A 17,588-nucleotide genomic window follows, 5' to 3' on the forward strand; every position below is an offset into this window, starting at 1 on the left:
GGGAATTCATTATTTTTCAGTTAATAACATATTTGCCTGACAAATGTATCCTAATTGTATTTAAAACAGCATATCAAGATGCTGAGCTTGCTAAAAACAAGGGAAGAATACAATTAAAATGATAGCAAGAAAATAAGGAAAGGTATAATTCTTAGGTAAACCCTGTCAATAAAAACCCCAAATGTGTGGATGTGTTGGCATTTCAGGATACAATTCCAGTAGTGATTTCCAATGTCTGGGATGTGGGGCTGCAGTTCTCAGTAATGCTTTTAGAGCAGCCTCTCTCCCATAAAAATCCAGACATAAATACTGACAGCCATTGACCTTCAGCCTGCCGGAGGAGGCCGTTGGGTGCTGTTGGGCAGCAGAGAGCAATTGATCGATGTGATGTTAATTTTTGTGTTATTCAGCACTGCCCTCAGCCATGAGCACGCGGCTGGCAGCGCCTGCCCGCTGACATCTGCACGAGAGCATTGCAGTCCCTGTCCTCATGTCACCTGCAGCCTCAGCCCTCCGCAGCCAAGGTGTTCTGGATCAGAGCCTCCCGAGATTTCAATGTGCCATTTGCTCAAGCTTACTCTGTGAGGGAGCTTACGGGAGGTTTCAGGAGCAATTAAACACCACCACTGTGAAAATACACCGATGAAAGTCCTGGGTCTTCTGAGGGACAATAGTGCATCAAAGTCAGGGGATTGCTTCTCTTTGCCCCTCTTGCACCTAGTCCTTGTTGTGGAGCTTGTGTGCCCCAGGCCCTTGTGCACGTCTGGAAGGGGTTTCTCTGTCCATGGTCACATCCAGCTGCAGGTGGGGAATGCAGGTCCTGTCAGAAGGGCTATGTCTGATGGGGCAGCTGGGGGGATGCCAGGCTGGGGTGTGGTGTGGCCATGGGCATCTCTGGGAGCTTAAGGCAGCTGCCAAGGGTGCCCAGGCTGGGGTCCCTGAGCAGAGGGTGCCAGTGATGGGCTCAGTCCCCAGCTCTGTCCTCTACAGAAGGATCAGCACAGCGGTGCCTTACCTCTCTCATGTTGCTTGTTTGCGTTGTCTGTTCCAGGGTAAGTTTCTTGTGAAGGTTCTGTATAGTGCTCTATTTCGTGCCTGTGCAATTTGGGGAAGAGCTTTCTTAAGAGCTCGTGTCACAGAGGCACAGCCAGGCTGTCCCACCTCACATCCCACCTGTGGCTGAGCAGAGGCAGCAGGAGGGGATGGTGATTTCTGTCTTGAAATCAGAAAAGCAAGATGTAATTTTTAAACTACAGCAATTCCATTTAAATCTAGCCCCGCTAATGGAGAATCCTCCTGCACACCTGTGTGCAGGTGAGGGCACCAGTGACCCAGCGTGGGTCACCTGCCACCACCACCCTGTGCCCCAGGCAGGCTGAAAATGCTACTGTGCTGCAAAACCAGATGAAAGCAGTTACATCTGGGGTGTTTTACCTGTGCAAATACCTGCCTTAGAACTGAAGTTTGATAACTAATAAGGATACTCTGCTTGAGCCAGTGAAGTGCATGCCCTGGGCAGCAGTGCCAGGGATGGTGAGAGCAGCCCTGCAGCCAGCCAGGGCAGGTGCTGAACCACTTTTAAGCTGCATCAGTGATGTAAAAAAATCCATGAGGATATACACGGTGCCCTCCCTCATGTGGGATTCCCTTTTTAAATTTGCCGTAGATAGCAGTGACGTGTCCCAGCTGCTCTGCTGAGCAAGGGCCATGTCCTTTTTATTTGCTCCCCTAGTTCAGGTGCAGCGTTTGACAACATGCCCATTTTCTGTCATATCACCAAATACACAAAACAAATCATAAACCTGAAAAGATTTTTAAATATTAATTATGCTGCAGCACCCCCCATTAAACAGTTGCAATGACAGACCTTCAGCTCACAGCTGGTTTCAGTCATTCCCTTGGAACTGCTGAGAGCCTGGGAGTGGCAACAGGAGGCTTGCTAAGGGGCTGGTTTCAGACAGAGTCACTGACAGGGGATTACAGCTGTGAGCAGGAGTGTGGATCACAGCAGTCCTGGTATCTGCTCAGCACCACTCTGTTCTGGCCACTTGCTGCTGGACACCACGGCAATCTGCACCGATAAACAGATTAAATCTCTCATGTGTTTTACTTGATCTGGGCATAAAGTCATTCATTCTTCTCTTAAATTGTGAGTTATTACACGCTTGAGTGAGGATCATAGGGATTACCAGAGATTGCTCTAAAAGGATTTGGTGGCATTGGAAGTTCAGGGAGCAGCTGGAGCTCTGGCTGGGAGCAGCTCGTGGTTCCCAGTGGTGCTGTGACCCTCGTGCCACCTCCTGGGGGGAGATAGCCCCTCGGGCTGGGGGGCTCTGCTTTTCTGTACCCGCCTGGGAAAAAGGAATTCCCTCGTGTCCTGGGTACAGCACTGGCTGGGGCAGGGGGAGGGGGAAATGCACTGTTGCTCAATCGCAGGCTGCAGTGCTTGTGTGTCCTGGGAGTGTCAGTATAGATACTGATGGATTGATACATAGATTGTGTGTATACAGACATGTAGATATACAAACATTGTGCTAATACCAAGATCAAACACAAATTGTGTTGAATATTTATATAAATATTTAAAATATCTAATTTTTAAATACATAAATAGAAAAGTTTTAAATTTTTTATAAATACTTGTACATCCGTATGTGGTTGATGCCTCTGCCAGTGGCTGTTATAAAATTAGAGTTGGGGTCATTTGGGGTATCCCAGCAGCCACCTTACCCAGAGTCACAGAGTGACCAGGGCTGGACAGGTGCTCGGTGACATCGCTGTGGATGCAAAGAGAAGTGGCACAGATGTGAATGGCCCCATCTGCATCCCTGTCCTTATCCCTGTCTTCATGCCTCTGCTCTAGCACTGGGGATCATTCTGTGCTTCCTCAGGGCTGAGGAGGAGGGACCTGCAGACAACAGGGACAGCAGGCAGGGTTTTGCTGCTGAGCTGGTGTCTTTCCTTCTGCTTCGTGCTGGCAGTCTGCTTGCTCGGTTTGCTTTTTCCTTTCTTTTTTTAAATGCTGTTGTATTTCATGGCAATAGGACAGCTCCCGTAGGAGTGCCATTAGCTGTGCAAGCCAAATGATCCATTAGAGGGGTTGAGGCTTTTATGTACAAGAATCACACACAAAGACGTCATTAAGTAGTCACTTTGGTGTGTTTTCATATGAAAGGATTCACTTTAAAAAGCATCTACAGAGTGCTGCCATTAGTATCCCTGTGCCACAGCACAGCCCTAGAGGGAGCTGAGGGGACTGAGGGGAGATGTGTGTTTTCCCCCAGCTGGCATTCTGCTTGCACTGAGAGTTATTTGGGAGTGTCCAAAGCCTTTGGGGCTGTGAGCTGGGGGGCTGCAGGGCTGGAGGGTGAGCACTGCTCCCAGCTCTGGGTTTGGCTATGAACCAGCAGCTGGTAGTGTTGTGGGACTAGCTGTGGAGAGAATCACCTATGGTCCCAGAGCACTAGGCTGGGGCAGAGCTGGGGTGCAGTGACCCCTCCAAAAGGTGTTGGGCTGTGTCTCCAAACAGGCTGTGCATCAGCCTTGTGTAGAGCCTCCGTGATTGCAGTCCTGCCTCTGACTGGCTTCAGAGGTGTAAGCACAGCCCCTGACTGCTGCAACTACAGGTAGTGTGCTTCAAGGCAGTCAGGCAGGCACTGTGACATATTAAAAACGTTTCTCTGGATGTGGCAGGCAGACTTAACACAGAGTGCCTACAAACAGTTTATTTTTAAAAAGAAAACCATAGCTCACATGGAGTTAAATGTTTTCCTGTAAAACACATGGGCATCGGGATAAATAGTTTTACCATTTACAGGCAATAGTTGATGGTATGTAGCAGCCATCCTCCTGCTCGGGTTCAAACGCGCCGGGTCAGGAGGAATTTGTACTCCCTAACAGAGGGAGGTGTTTGCGTGTTTGTTTTGGATCAGAAGTATTCCCTGTGTTCCAGCTGTGCTGTTGAGCTGCGGCTGCTGGTTCTGCAGCTTCGGCATCCTCAGCATGGGTGGAGCAGCACCAGGCAGAGCCCCTGGCTGAGGGAGCACCAGCAGAACAGCCAGTCAGCCCCACAGCACAGTCAGAGCATCCACAAGTGTTTGAAGTGACTGAAAATTATGTCAGTCATTTATAATTGGCAAATAGGGATGGGGCGGTGCGTGTTCACACAGGGCAGGTGGAATGTGCAGCACTCACTGGAGTCTCTGCTGGCCACAAGGAGCTTTTTCTTACGTTTTTAGGAGGCAACCCGTTAGATGGTTGTAGGACTGAATGTGAAAAGCTACTTAAAATTACAGAATTATAGACTCAAAGATGGGTTTTGGTTGGAAGGGACCTTAAAGCTCATCTTGTTCCACCTCTCTGCCATGGGAAGGGGACTTTCCACTAGACAAGGTTGCTCCAAGCCCTGTCCAGCCTGCCCTTGAACACTGCCAGGGATGGGACATTCATCTCTTGGGACTCTGCTGGCACAGAAATGCTCCAGGGAGCCCTTCTGAGCACTGCAGGTGGCTACAGGCCATGGTAGCTTGATGGAAACCAAGAAGCTTTCCGGTTCTCCTTTGAGCAGCAGTTCATGTAGGACCATGCTCAGAGTGGTGCCACCAGTGCTGGGGAACTCGGGTTGTGCTACTGCAGTGATATAAAAATAGCATAAATAAACAGGGCCAGCAGGCTGGTGCAGCTCACAGCAGAGGCTTTCCCAGAGCAGCTGCATTTCTGACAGCTGCCCATCCAGCTGTGTGACCCTCAGGTGTGCAGAGGCTGCTGGGGTTACCTCACCCAGCAGCACAGGAGCTCGTGAGAGGCCAGGCAGGTTGTCCTGGGCCGTGTGGGGTCAGTGCCAGCCCGGGGCACAGAGCAGCCTGCTGGGTGTGAATGTTTGTCCTGGGTTTGTGCTGCTGCAGGAGGATGACCTCAAGCAGCGGCTGCAGGATTGCTGAGCTCCGTGTGTGCTCTGGTGTTTATCAGTGACAGCAGTAACTGGGATCTTTGTTTAGACTCTGTCCATACAAAATTCTCCTGTATTTCTGCTTTGGCTGGGCCCGATCTGATGATTCTTCCCAAACCTTGAGCCCCTCCTGCAGAGGATGGCCCCTCTCCAGAGCTGTGTCCCAGCACTGTCAGTGTGTGATCACCAGACAGGAGCAGAACACACACTCAGCACTGCTCTGCCACGCTCCCTGCCATGCTGACAGGGTGGAACTGCGGTGTCCCCACGGCTGTGTGTGCCCTGTCACAGCACAGAACCCGTCTGGGTGCTAGAGCAATGCTGACAACAGTGACAGGTACCTTACTGCCCACAGTGTCCCTGGCGAAGCACCCAAGCTCAGGGTAAGCCTCAGCAGAGGCAGAAGCTAGTAGTGCCAGGATGGAGACATCAGGGTCACAGGAGTGTGAGCAGCACCCCAGCCTCAAATTCTTGTTAATTAGCTATTCACTTCTGTTGATATTTCCTTTAAATATTCCCTCAAGGAAAAAATAAAAATTCTTAGTAGCCATATCACCTAAGCTGTAGCTGCAGTGGGTAAAGGAGCTTGCAGTCTCAGAAGGGAATTCCAGGAAAGCTTTTCCGTTACTAAATATGCAGTTGGTGTTTTCTGGAAGGAGATTATCAGAGAGCAAGAATTGCAGTTATATTCCTAATATTTAGTGTGGGATGTTAAAAGCAGGGTGTGCTGTGCTTCCCAGAAAACTGGTGTGGGGAAGAGCCTGGTGGTGAGCACACAGAAATGTGCTCACTCTTGCTCACCTGTGTGCTTGTCTGAAAAAACCAGGTGTCCTGTCGTGATCCAACACACTTCTCAGAGCATCCAAGGCTTCTAGACATACTCTGTATTTTCAGAATGCAGAATTTTGGGAGTGAGTTTTCCAAGGTGGGATTGATCAGTTTCTTTTCTGTCTGAGTTTGACAAATTTTCCACAATTCTGTAAGTGTTCATACAAAATGCCTTGTGCATTGTGGGGAATAAAACCATAGTGTGTACGTGGGGATACTTCTGCCCTGTGGGAAGGTGCCTGGGCATGGGTACATGTTCCTGCTCCCCTGAAGGCAAGGGGAAAAATCTTCCCAATCTGACTCCTGACCACCAGAGCGTGCTGAGCCCTGTGCTGCACCTGGCGAGGTGTCACAGGAGGCTGAACATGGCAAGGTCAGGCACATCCTGCTCCCATCCGGAGTGGATGGCATTTCTTCATTTTTGACAAGGAAAGTGAACTGTACAGGGTAGGAAATAAATCTGTATATTAAACACACAAAAAAACCCCAAAACCGGAGAGGCAGCATGAGATTAAAAGATGTGCTGGTGTAAGGAGAGCAAAGCAAATGCACGTTTGCTGCTGTGCTTCACATAAGGATGAGAAGTTTGTGTGGCAGCTGCTGCAGACAGAGGGGCTGGCACTGAGCTCAGCCTGACCCTGCTGAGCCCAGAGCTGGGACAAAGCACCATGGGAGAGTGGCTGGGACACCGAGGGACGTGCTGGGGAGCCTCGGGAGCATTTGTTCTAAGTTTTGATCCAGCAGGATTGTGTTAACCCCCAGTGTGCTGGTGTGGCCCATCAGGACACTGCAGCATCAACTGCTGCCTCTGAATTTGCTCCCTTAAAATATTCCTTTGGTAATGATTGCAAGAGGGTTCAGAAAAGGTTCAGAGAGATAAAAATCTGCCTTGAACTCTGTTGACTGCAGTTAGTGGGATACAGTGACAAGGTAATCAGGAGCTGCTCGCTGCAGGGTTGAGGGGTGAATGCTGCCCGAGTACTGCTGAGATCTGGGACAGTGGTTTCCAGCTGGTGGCTTCCAGCTCCTGGGCACTCTGTGGGCCATTTATGAAGGTCCATGGAGTAAACGTGAGATGAGAAACCCTGCTCCCAGACAGATGAGTCTGCATTTCTTTTGGGAAATCCGCTGAGATCTGTAAATTAAAAAAGATTGAAGGGTAAAGGTGCCCTGGGCTCCAGAGCTGCATGCAAGCAAGGAGGATGTAAGTGTTTTGATAGTAGCTGGTGATAAGTAAGCATAAGCACAGTTTACCTGGGGATGTGGTGTATTCTGGTAATCTTTAAATCTGAGTAAATTGCTTTCCTTACAGACCATCTCCTAGGTGGATAGAAGTGCTGGTTTCAATGGGGATGCAGCAGCAAGGCTCCTTGTTTCTTGGCCAGAGGACATTGCATTAGATCTCAGGAATGATTTTTTTATGGCTTTACAGGATTTGAGTGTATGAAGGTTGTTAAGTGGTTGGGATGTACAACATGTACTGCCAGGCTTTGGATCTCATCCAGAGAGTTGTGGGACAGCCTAAACCCCAGCACTGAAATGAGGACATTGAGTTTAATCTGCATTTCAGAATCAGGTTGGTTAACTGCTCCTCTCTGATTCCAGCAACACATATTGTAGTTCCATCTTACTCGTTTAGCAGTAATTGGCTCTGACTTTTACATTGTGCTCATGTAAGATCTCATTTTCCAGGTAGCTGGTAAATGTGTCAGTGTGCCCCATGTCCTGAGGGGTAGCAACATCTTAAATGGGGTTAGTGTCAAGAGAAAAATTGACTTAAATAAAGCTGTCCCAGGGTTTGCCTACCAGTGCACACAGTGGTGAAATGCTTCCGGGGGCCTGGGGATGCTGAAATGAATTTGTTTAGGTGTTAAAGGAGGGAACTGGAGGTCATTTTGCCCAAAACCATCCCCAGGGCTGAGAGCTGCCTTTGCTGATTGCTGGGTGACAGCCAGGGGAGTAGATGTCCCACATGTCCTTTTGGCCACTCCAGCCCAGGCTGTGCTGGTCCCTGTGCAGGTCTGCCTGCTGCTCCACAATATCAGGTGCCAACTTCGGTCCCCATGGCCAGGAACAGGACAGCCCTGTGTGACTGGGGGTGTCCAGGGAGCACCCCTGGGTGGAACAGCCACCAGCAGATGTGCATATCCAGCTGTGTACAGCTCGACATACACAGTGTAGAACACTGCTGCAGTTAATGGCACAGTGACTAAAACTCTTTCCATAAGCACTGATCTTATGTGCTTATGGAAAGAGTGCTGCCACCCTTTCTGCTAATGAATTATTTGTTTTTTACTGAAGTACCCAAGTCCTTGTTTGCACTAGGAAGCTCCTTTCCCCTGTAACAATATTTCCTTAGGCAGCACATGTTTTTTCCTTGTCTTATCTGCAGTTATTGTGCTCTTGGCTTTTGGGCTTTCTCTGGCCCCTATCTGGATTGCTTTCCAACACTGGGGGCTGTTGTAAGGGAGATATTCTCACAAGTGACTTCAGTGGTGCCCTCCAAGCATCACCTCTGCCAAAGACAGCCCTCAGTCCCAGCCCAGGGGACAGCAAAGGGTTTGGGGAGCCTCCCAGCTCGTGCCATAAATGTGGCCAATGTCCCCCCACAGCTGCCCAGCACACCTGGTCAGGGCTGAGCTTCCCATCTGCCAACACACCCAAACAGCCAAGTCCTTCTGCCCAGGCCAGCGCTCAGTCCATTCACTGCCCAGACTGAGTTCGTGCTGGGATTGCCCCAGCCTTGCACTGGGCCTTAGTAACCTTCATGAGCTTCATGTAAACCCCCCACTAAAGCTTGTCCAGCTCCCTCTGAGTGGAATTCCACTGGAGGTAATACACCCAGGGTTTATCTTGCAGATAAATATATCTTACAGATTTCTACAGGTCTCTGTAAGATGAATTTTGTTTCCTGTGCATTGCAGTCTCCACAATCTCCATACATGCTTTCCTTAACCATGGTGTGTTGCCTGAAGATACCCACAAAACTTTAGGTATTTTTCTTGTATCAGGTCTGTCTTCCTCTGCAGGACCAGATGTCACTGGATAACTATGAAAATGAGTTTTGAGATGGTTGGAGTGCCAGCAGGAGTGATGGATTGGGAGGGTGGCAGCAGCAAACTGGTTATCCCAGCCTTTAGGGGAGACAAAAATCATCCTACAAATTAGATCTCTGGCAGATAGTTTAACAAGGATAAATCTTAACTTTCTGAGCGAAATTACAATATAAGGTCAAGCTGTGTTGGATCAATTTGTTTTCTGATAAAAATGGTTTCTTGCTCAAATTAAGTTTGTCTTTTGCCTTGTCATTGCCCTTGTTTGGACTTATTTCAAAGATGAATGAGTAAAGAAAAAGTAATTTTAGTAATCAGTGTTTTTTTCAGCAAATGATGCAATTGTCCTTTTTAGTTGAGTTTTTTAATTTTTATTGTTGCCATCCCTTTAGTGAAAGTATGGGTTTGGTGTTACAACTTTAAAGAACAATTAGTGTTTAAAGCTTCCATTTGCATTTTCTGAAGGCTCTTGGCATGTGGCATCACTACTCCCATGCTGTGAGAAGAGGAGTCTCTGTTGCCCAGGAGGGATCTGTGTTCCCCAGGAGAGGAGTCTCTCTCCCCTGATCTGTCTGCCCACATTCCAGGGCTGAGCACCCGTGTGAGCAGTGCCTGCTCCTGCTGGCCTTTGGCTTCAGAGGTTTTTCAAGCAGCTGGAGGACTTTAGTGTTGGTTGTCACCAGTCACCCTTGTGCTTTGCTGGCCCCAGGAAGGTCCAGGGGGTTCTGGGTGTGCATTGTGCACAGAGCTGTTGTTTCTTGTCACACTGCTGAGCATCCTTTCATCCACATTAAACTGGTGCATGAAATTTGTTGTTTGCCACACCTGAATTTAATGAAAAATTTAGAAAGAAATTGGTTCTGTTTTTCCTGTTTGGTTTGCACAATCACAATAAAAATACATCCTATGGAGGAGGTTTCCCTCAAAGGTCCTGGATTCCAGCTGTAGTGAAGCACGGAGTGGTGCTGGTTCCCTTCACAGAGCAGGAGCATGTCCCCAGGAGGAGGGCATGCTGGATTGCCATACAGCTCACTCATCTTCAGGAACTTTAAAAAGGATTTTTTAGAGTTGTGCTGCAGAAAAACACAGCCCAGCAAAGCAGGCAGCAGCTAGATGAATGTTCAGGTGGCTCTGGGCAGCGTGTGACAGTCCCTTCCCCTCAGTCTGCAGCCTGCCTGTGTTTGTCCTTGCCCATGGCATAAGGAACAAAGACTCAGCTTCTAATCCTGTTGTGTCAATTCTCTTCTTCAGGGTCGATGTTCAAGGGAAAACTGCAAATATCTTCACCCACCACCACACTTAAAAACGCAGCTGGAGATCAATGGGCGCAATAACCTGATCCAGCAGAAGAACATGGCCATGCTGGCCCAGCAGATGCAGCTCGCCAATGCCATGATGCCTGGAGCCCCACTGCAGCCTGTGGTACGTGTGCTCTGGGTGGGGCTGAGGGCAGGCAGCACTGCCTTCCACACCAGGGAAATCCCACTGAGCTTGGGAACAGGGGGAGGAATCAACTTCAGGGAAATGCTCCTCTCTATGTCTGTGTGCTGCTTAATTCTGCCTTGCCTGAAGTCAATTAATTTTGGTAATCTTGCATTGACTTAATTTATCTTTTGCCACTTATTTCTCAAAGTTTGGAAAGTGTGAGATTTTCATTTCCTTTGCAAGATCATGTGCTCTAGGAAACTCCTGGCTTTGAGAAGATGCCTACTGGATGTTTTTTCTTCACTCAAGGGAGCTTTGCCAGGGAATTGCTTGCTGGAATTGGGCTTTGGTTTAGGGGAAGTCATGGCTGTGGGGCTAGTGCATCAGTCAGTCTGAGCCCATCAGGCAGTGAGAACTGGGTGGCTCTGTGCCCTGGGCCAGCAGTGGCCATGTGCTGGTGGGGCTCTAGGGCAGGGCTGTCCCCACTCACACCTGTGCAGCACATTGCTCTGTACCTGTGAGCTTCACAGCAATGCCAGCTGGCTCTGATAACATGCTGCTACTCTGCAGTGCTCAAAAGGCTGCAGGATATTTATATTGGTATAAAATAAGCTCAGTAGGAAATAAGTGGGGTAGTCTTTTATTAGCTGTGCAGCAGTCACACAGGTGTCTGAGTGTATTGGGCTGAGACCAAACACTGGTATCTCTTAAGTTACACACTAACAGACTGGTTCTGTTTTAAAGTTCATTTTTACATAGCTGATAGCCCACTAATGAAAAGTGCAGTTAATTAATAGTGTATTTAAGAGTAATATTTAATTTCCTATAATGTTTGCCAGGTTGTTTTTCATTCACATAGATGAAGAATCATTACAGAAATTATACCCATTTACACAACTCTGAGTCTGTTTTCATCAGTAATCCCTGCATGTTTTTGTTCATTATTTCCAATGTCCCTTGCTTCCAAACAATTCAGTCATTTCCTCAGGAGTACAAAAACATGTGCTGTTCTGTGCTGTCTGCCTTAAATTGATATTAAACAGAGAAAGAGTTGTGTTAACTCCCTCTTAAAAGTTGTTTTTCCCTCTAAAAATTAGTTGGGGAGAAAAACCTAAGTGCCTTGAGTAACTGCTTTATTTAGATAGTGAAAGACAAACACTCCTGGCTGAATTTTATTTGGCAGTTACCCTGCATTTGGGGGCAGTAGTGTTATTTAATCCTTGCTGCAGTGTAGCAGCTCTGTGTTGGGTCTTCATGGCATTATTGGGCTCTACAGACAATTACCTTCACACCCACAAGGGCACTTGACTCTTTTTTGAAAACATGCAAACAAACAAAAGAAAAGCATGTTAGCATGTGCTTTTTCCTCCTCTGGTTTAATGTTTTAGCCTAACTAAAGAGTCTCCCAGATGCAGTGAGTGTCTGAGTATCTGCACAGCCACCCTGCTGAGTTCTGTAAAATGGAAGGATTGTGGCTATGTGAAACCCCAGGAATTCCTGAGCCAGCACTGGCTGCAGCAGGGTCAGAAAGGCTTTGCCTGTGCCTGAAGTCAAGTGTGGCTGATGCTGGGGCTCTCAGAGGCCTTTTCCCTGCCAGCCAGCGTTGAGCCCACTGTGGCCATGTCCCCCTGGCAGCCCTGGACTGTCCGTGACCCCACAGAGTCTGTTGTTCATTATGGCATTGCTGCAGCATGGATGCACTGGGAATTTGCTCCAGGAGCTGCCATGTGCTGTGAGCATGCCGGGAGGATAAGGAACCAGCAGAGGCTGTTGGGGATGCCTGTCCCATGCTCTCACTCACGTGTGACATCTGCACGGGTGTTCCACGTGTTCCACAAACACAACAAATGCTCCTTTGCAGTGAGGAGCAGAAACTCGCCTTGCTCATCTCAAGGGGATCACCAGAGGGTTGTTATGGTGACAGCACAGCAAGTGCAAATGTTAAGCATCTCTTTCCCTGTCTCTGATTGCAGCCGATGTTTTCCGTTGCGCCGAGCTTAGCCACCAACGCGTCAGCCGCCTTCAACCCCTACCTGGGGCCCGTGTCTCCAGGCCTGGTCCCTGCTGAGATCCTGCCCACGGCCCCCATGCTGGTGACAGGGAACCCTGGTGTCCCAGTTCCTGCCGCTGCTGCCGCTGCTGCCCAGAAGCTGATGAGGACAGACAGGCTGGAGGTAGGAGCTGGATGGTGTTACTGTCACCAGTAGTGTCATTTATTATGTCTTCTAGATATGAAATAGTTTTCTTGTGCAAGAAAATCATACAGGTTTCACTTGGGCTGATAATGTCATATCTTGGTGATGGGTAAGAACGAGGAGTGACTGAGTGATTGTACAGTAAGTTCAGGCTGCCATTCTGCTTCTGACCCTCCTTTGCAGAAAGAAATGGGAATATTTAGGAATGATCATGGCAGCAGCAAGAGCGCCACAAAGCTGAGTTAGTGTGCCCAGAAGGTGTTAACATTGTGAAGGCACAGGCACTGAGCTCTAGGGAGAGGTGCCCAGCTTCAGCTGCCGGGGCGCAGGCTGGCTCACCCTCTCTGGCTCTGGACAGACAGTGCCCACACTCCTGCACCTTCCTTATCACCCTTGCTACAACCCTGACAAGTGTCAGTGCTCTCGAGCTGCTGCTCTCCCTTGCTCTGAATCTTTCTTATCTGAAAGGCCTGACAGTGTTTTCGGCACCTTATCGGTGCTGCAGCAGCGTGGGCAGGGAGCCAGGGATGTGCTGTCGCCTGCCATGAGCTCAGGGCACAGCCTGAGAGCAGAGCCTGAGAGCAGAGCCTGAGAGCAGAGCCTGAGAGCAGAGCCTGTGGGTACAGCCTGAGAGCATGGATCACAGCCTGAGAGCAGAGTCTGAGAGCATGGGTCACAGCCTGAGAGCAGAGCCTGTGGGTACAGCCTGAGAGCATGAATCACAGCCTGAGAGCATGGATCACAGCCTGAGAGCAGAGCCTGAGAGCAGAGCCTGAGAGCAGAGCCTGAGAGCATGGATCACAGCCTGAGAGCAGAGCTCATGGATACAGCCGCAAGCATCGATCGCAGCCCATGGGCACAGCCTGAGAGCAGGTGCTTGGCAGCCCTGGTCTGGTCTGGTCTGGTCTGGTGGTTAAAAGGCAGCGATGGGGGAGACTGAGCAGCCAGGCTGCCCTGCTGTCACCCTGGTGTGTGCTGGACATGGTGGGGTGTGAGGGCACAAGGCCACTGTCCCCTGCATGGCCACTGGTGCACTCCCTTCCAGCAGTGGGTCTGGTCACTGAGCTCAGGGAGCACGGTGGAGCAGCAAGAAGGATCTCTCCTTTATGCAGCCCCACTGTGTTTTTAACTCTTCTCTTTCTGCCTGTGCATCTGCATGAACAGGGATTAACTCTCCTTACAAGGGAAATTAATTCCTTTTCCTTAGCTGCATCCCTGACTGACAAACTGCTGCACAGAAGGGGTGAGCTGGGAGGAGTGTGGAGAGTCATCTGGCAGCCAGCGTTTCCCGCTGCTACTGTCACTATTCTGAGAGCTCACATCACCACAGGTCACCCTCCTGTGGGATCGCATCATTTCCCTTTTTAGAGATGTTTTCCCTGAGGGAAGCGTTCCCCAAAGCACACTCAGGTTACAGGGGAGACAGCCGTGCCGAGCTCTGAGCTGGCACACAGGTGGCTGGTTGGAATTACCCAGGGATGTTTTTCCCTTGAGGACTCTGTTTCATGATGGACACTTGCCAGAGGTGGATTAAAATCAAAACTCAATTAGGTAAATTCATAAATAAATCACAATGGATTTGGAAATGAGAGTACGACGATGAGGATGCCAATGATGGGAATCCCTTGGATTGTGCTGCCAAGATCATCTGCTGTTTGATTGTGCTTCCAGACCTGCAGTGTCCATGGGCCCTTCAGGGTGGGACATGAGAGCTCAAAAGCATCCTGGTCATAAGCAGGATATGCCCATTGTCCCCAAGCACCCAGGGAAGCAGAGGCACCCCTTCATGTGCCCCTCACAGCTGGGCACAAGGTGTGACCACAGTGCACAGGGAGCTGCTGACATTTGGGACTTCAGCTGCAGGATTTGGCCCTCCAGTCGCTGCATTCTCTTGATATTGCTGTTCAGAGAAGTGGTGCACTGCTGAGCCAAACTCTTTTGCATGACAGGGAGATGCGAGTGTAACACTCTTGCAATCCTGTATTTTCCTTCTGCAAATGCAGTTTAAACAGTGAAACATGCAGGTGAGAAGATAATTTGCAAATGCTTTCCAGTGCAGTGGTCATTTCATCTGGAGTATCCAAATTTAGTATCCAAACACTAAACAAGCCTGTCATTTTTATGAACAGCAAAACATTTGAATGTGCTTTATAGCTTACAGAAATGCAGAACAGATTTTGGAGATTCTGCATGATCTGGCTATTACCTCCCAGAGGAGCCAGCACTGTCTACCTGCTCTTCCAGGGAGCTGCTGCTGTGGCATTGCCATTTGTTATGGCATGATCAGACCTTTATAAGGCTCCACTCACTCTCCCTTGGAATGAACTGTCCTGGAGAAAAATAACCACAATGATGTTAGCATCTAATCTTGGAGTATGATTCGTTCTGCTTAGAATTTTAAATATTTATTTTCAAGAGTGATGTACACTGGCAGGAATTAAGTCAGCACACGTTCTGGTATACAGACCCAGGCTGTTCCCAAGCTGAAATCTCTCAGTAGGCACACCTGGGGTTTTCAGGGAAGCAGGCAGACACCATTGCTCTGTCGGGCAGCGTCATGTCTCCTGAATTCATGTGAGCCTTGGTAAAGTGAGGTCGGTGACTGCTACTACCAGTGGGATTGCTTTCATCAGGGTTTCATACCGACAGCATGCAGGTGTTGGGTGTCCAGTGCTTTCAGCCACTTCTGTAAGGAATCTGCATCCCAGGATGGACATGTCATGGCTTGCGGCTTTTCCACAGCTTTCCTCACACTCCTCCCTTGCAAGAAGTATCTTGAACAAAGTGTAGTTCTTCAGTGGACTAGAAAAGAAGCTAGAAGGACAGGGAAGTAAGAGAGAAAGGAATTGGCTAACACTTTGTCAAAAATGGCTGTTTCCATTGGAATGCCATAATTTTCTATTAGATGTGTTCTAGAGTCAGGAATGACCACAGCAGTGAGTCAGTGACATTGCAGCCCTAACTCAGCATTTTGCAGCAGGCTGGAAATGGACCCATGCCTCTTCTGTTTATGTTTCCTAACCTACTGAGTTGAAAATTGTGGTACTAATTACAGGCTATTAATAAATAACTAATAAAAGCTCTCCAGATCTGAAAGACCAGACAGCACATCATGTTTTTGTGCCTGTCTGTATTCAAGGAGATGAATGAGATATTGCAGCATGACCATGGCAAAAAATAAACCCATTTCAAAGCTTGCTTTTAAATAAACAAGAATTGGAAGTGTTCTTGGTTGTTACCCTCGCAGTGGTTGAGAAACCATTGCTGGTCACACGAGTTAAAAGGACCAGCAGTCCAGGGTTGTGCCTGGCTGCTCTGAGTCCTTGTCCCAAGATCTGTTCAGGAGCACTGAGGGAGCTCTGAGCTGTGCCTGCAACAGCCATCACCAAAACTAAGTGACTTTTTTCCCTGGGGTCACAGGTATGTCGAGAGTACCAGCGAGGGAACTGCAACAGGGGAGAGAACGACTGCCGGTTTGCTCACCCCGCCGACAGCGCCATGATCGACACCAACGACAACACGGTCACTGTCTGCATGGATTACATCAAAGGGAGGTGCTCCCGGGAAAAGTGCAAATATTTTCACCCTCCTGCACACCTGCAAGCCAAGATCAAGGCTGCCCAGTACCAGGTTAACCAAGCTGCAGCTGCCCAGGCAGCAGCGACTGCAGCTGCCATGGTGAGTGTGGAAACACTTCTGGATGTAGACGTACGTTGAGGAGAGGTGATGGTGGATGTGTGTTTGTCCTTGATGAGGAGTGTGCAGGTGCTTGGGGACCCCGGTCACTATATGGTGCAATGAGCTTTCTCAGCATGTGGTGCCAGATCTGCTCTGAAGTAGTTCCAGACCATGGAGGTGTTTGACTAATTTTGCCTGCTGAAGTACGGAGTACCTGTGTGTACCTCTGTGTGTGCATACGTGTGTGTCTGTGTGTGTGGGCTACACATGTATCTGGTTGGCTGTATGTCTGTGCGTGGGCACATGTGTATCTATCCAGCCGCACAGATAGATAAATCTGTATTTAGTTTCTGTAAGTCCGTGTTTGTAGAGGTGTAGTTTGTAGTGGACCTGACCGTGTTTCTGCTGTCCCCACTGTGTGTCCCCGAGGGCTGGCGGCAGCTGTCCCGGGGCTAGTGCAGCCCGTAGGTGTAGAAGGCAGCTGTGGGCACTCTGAGGAGCTGTTCACTGGTTTCCTGGTTTACCGGCGAGGCGAGGGCAGCACCGGGGGCTGTGGTGGCAGAGGCTCCTGCCTTGTGCTGAGCCCGTGGGTGTGGGAAGCGCAGCGCAGGGGGCGGCAGGGCCGGCGGGGCGAGGCGGTGGCCGCGGGCTGCCGGCGGGTCCGGCACGGCGGGGAGCCCCGTTCCGGTTCCGCGCGGCCGTGGGCAGCCCTGCCGCCCCCTGCCCTGCCCGTCGGGCCCGTGCATGCCTAGTCTTGTTACCGTTGTACACGGCATCCGGTGATTTGTTTTTATTTGTTTTTTCTCACCTCCCCAAATGCACTGCTGCCCCCATGACGCACCTCTGCTTGCTGTTTATGTTAATGCGCTTGACCCCACTGGCCATTGCCATCATGTGCTCGCTGCCTGCTAATTAAGACTCAGTCGGCTGTCAAATCACTGAAGCGACCCCTCGAGGCAACCTTTGACCTGGTACTATGACCTTTCACCTTTTAGCTTGGCATGTAGCTGTATCGTAGAGTCGAGTTTGGGGTTAATGTGCAGAATCGGAACATCCCGGTTTCCCTGCCCGCCTCCCCGGCACAGGGCGTGCGGGCGGCCGGGCTGGCCGGGCTGGGCTGGGCTGGGCTGGGCTGGCACCCTCCCCGCAGTGCCCGCCGCCCCCGCGCCCCGCCGGCCCCTCCCGTCCCCTCCCTGTCCCTGTCCCTGTCCCTGTCCCCTCGCGTCCCTCCCGGGTGCCGGCGCAGGGGCGTTGGCATGGCTTGGTGGCGCGGAGGCGGCCGGGGCCAGCATGCGGCGCGCTCTGCATGCCCGGGCAGCGCTGGGGACTGGGGTGTCACCACGGCCCCGCCATCCTCCGGACGGTGACTATTAACATGGCTTCTACGTGTGATCCTCATGGAGCTAGCAGTGCTGCTTCCCCGATAGCCTCGCTCCTGGCCCCCCCGAAGCTTTCCCGTAG

At 50.0% G+C, this 17,588-nt stretch overlaps 1 protein-coding gene across 16 annotated transcripts in view; it reads left to right on the top strand.

Moving 5' to 3' along the window:
• MBNL1 (muscleblind like splicing regulator 1) overlaps positions 1-17,588 on the top strand; it is a 74,612-nt gene that overhangs the window by 43,635 nt on the left and 13,389 nt on the right. For 12 of the 16 annotated variants that reach the window (XR_014853971.1, XR_014853972.1, XM_085068867.1 and 9 more), the window contains 4 exons: positions 10,081-10,251; positions 12,228-12,428; positions 15,870-16,127; positions 17,045-17,098. Coding sequence is in view for 14 of the 16 variants with exons in the window: in XM_085068858.1 (XP_084924984.1) it covers positions 10,081-10,251; positions 12,228-12,428; positions 15,870-16,127; positions 17,045-17,098 (684 nt within the window). In the remaining 2 variants the exon portion in view is untranslated. The remainder of the gene's footprint in view (positions 1-10,080; positions 10,252-12,227; positions 12,429-15,869; positions 16,128-17,044; positions 17,099-17,588) is intronic. The other 4 variants (XM_085068862.1, XM_085068863.1, XM_085068866.1 and 1 more) reach the window with 1 other exon arrangement.

This window comes from Lichenostomus cassidix, chromosome 9, assembly GCF_008360975.1.
Source record: "Lichenostomus cassidix isolate B80296 chromosome 9, HeHo_3.0, whole genome shotgun sequence".
NCBI classification, from domain to species: Eukaryota; Metazoa; Chordata; class Aves; order Passeriformes; family Meliphagidae; genus Lichenostomus; species Lichenostomus cassidix.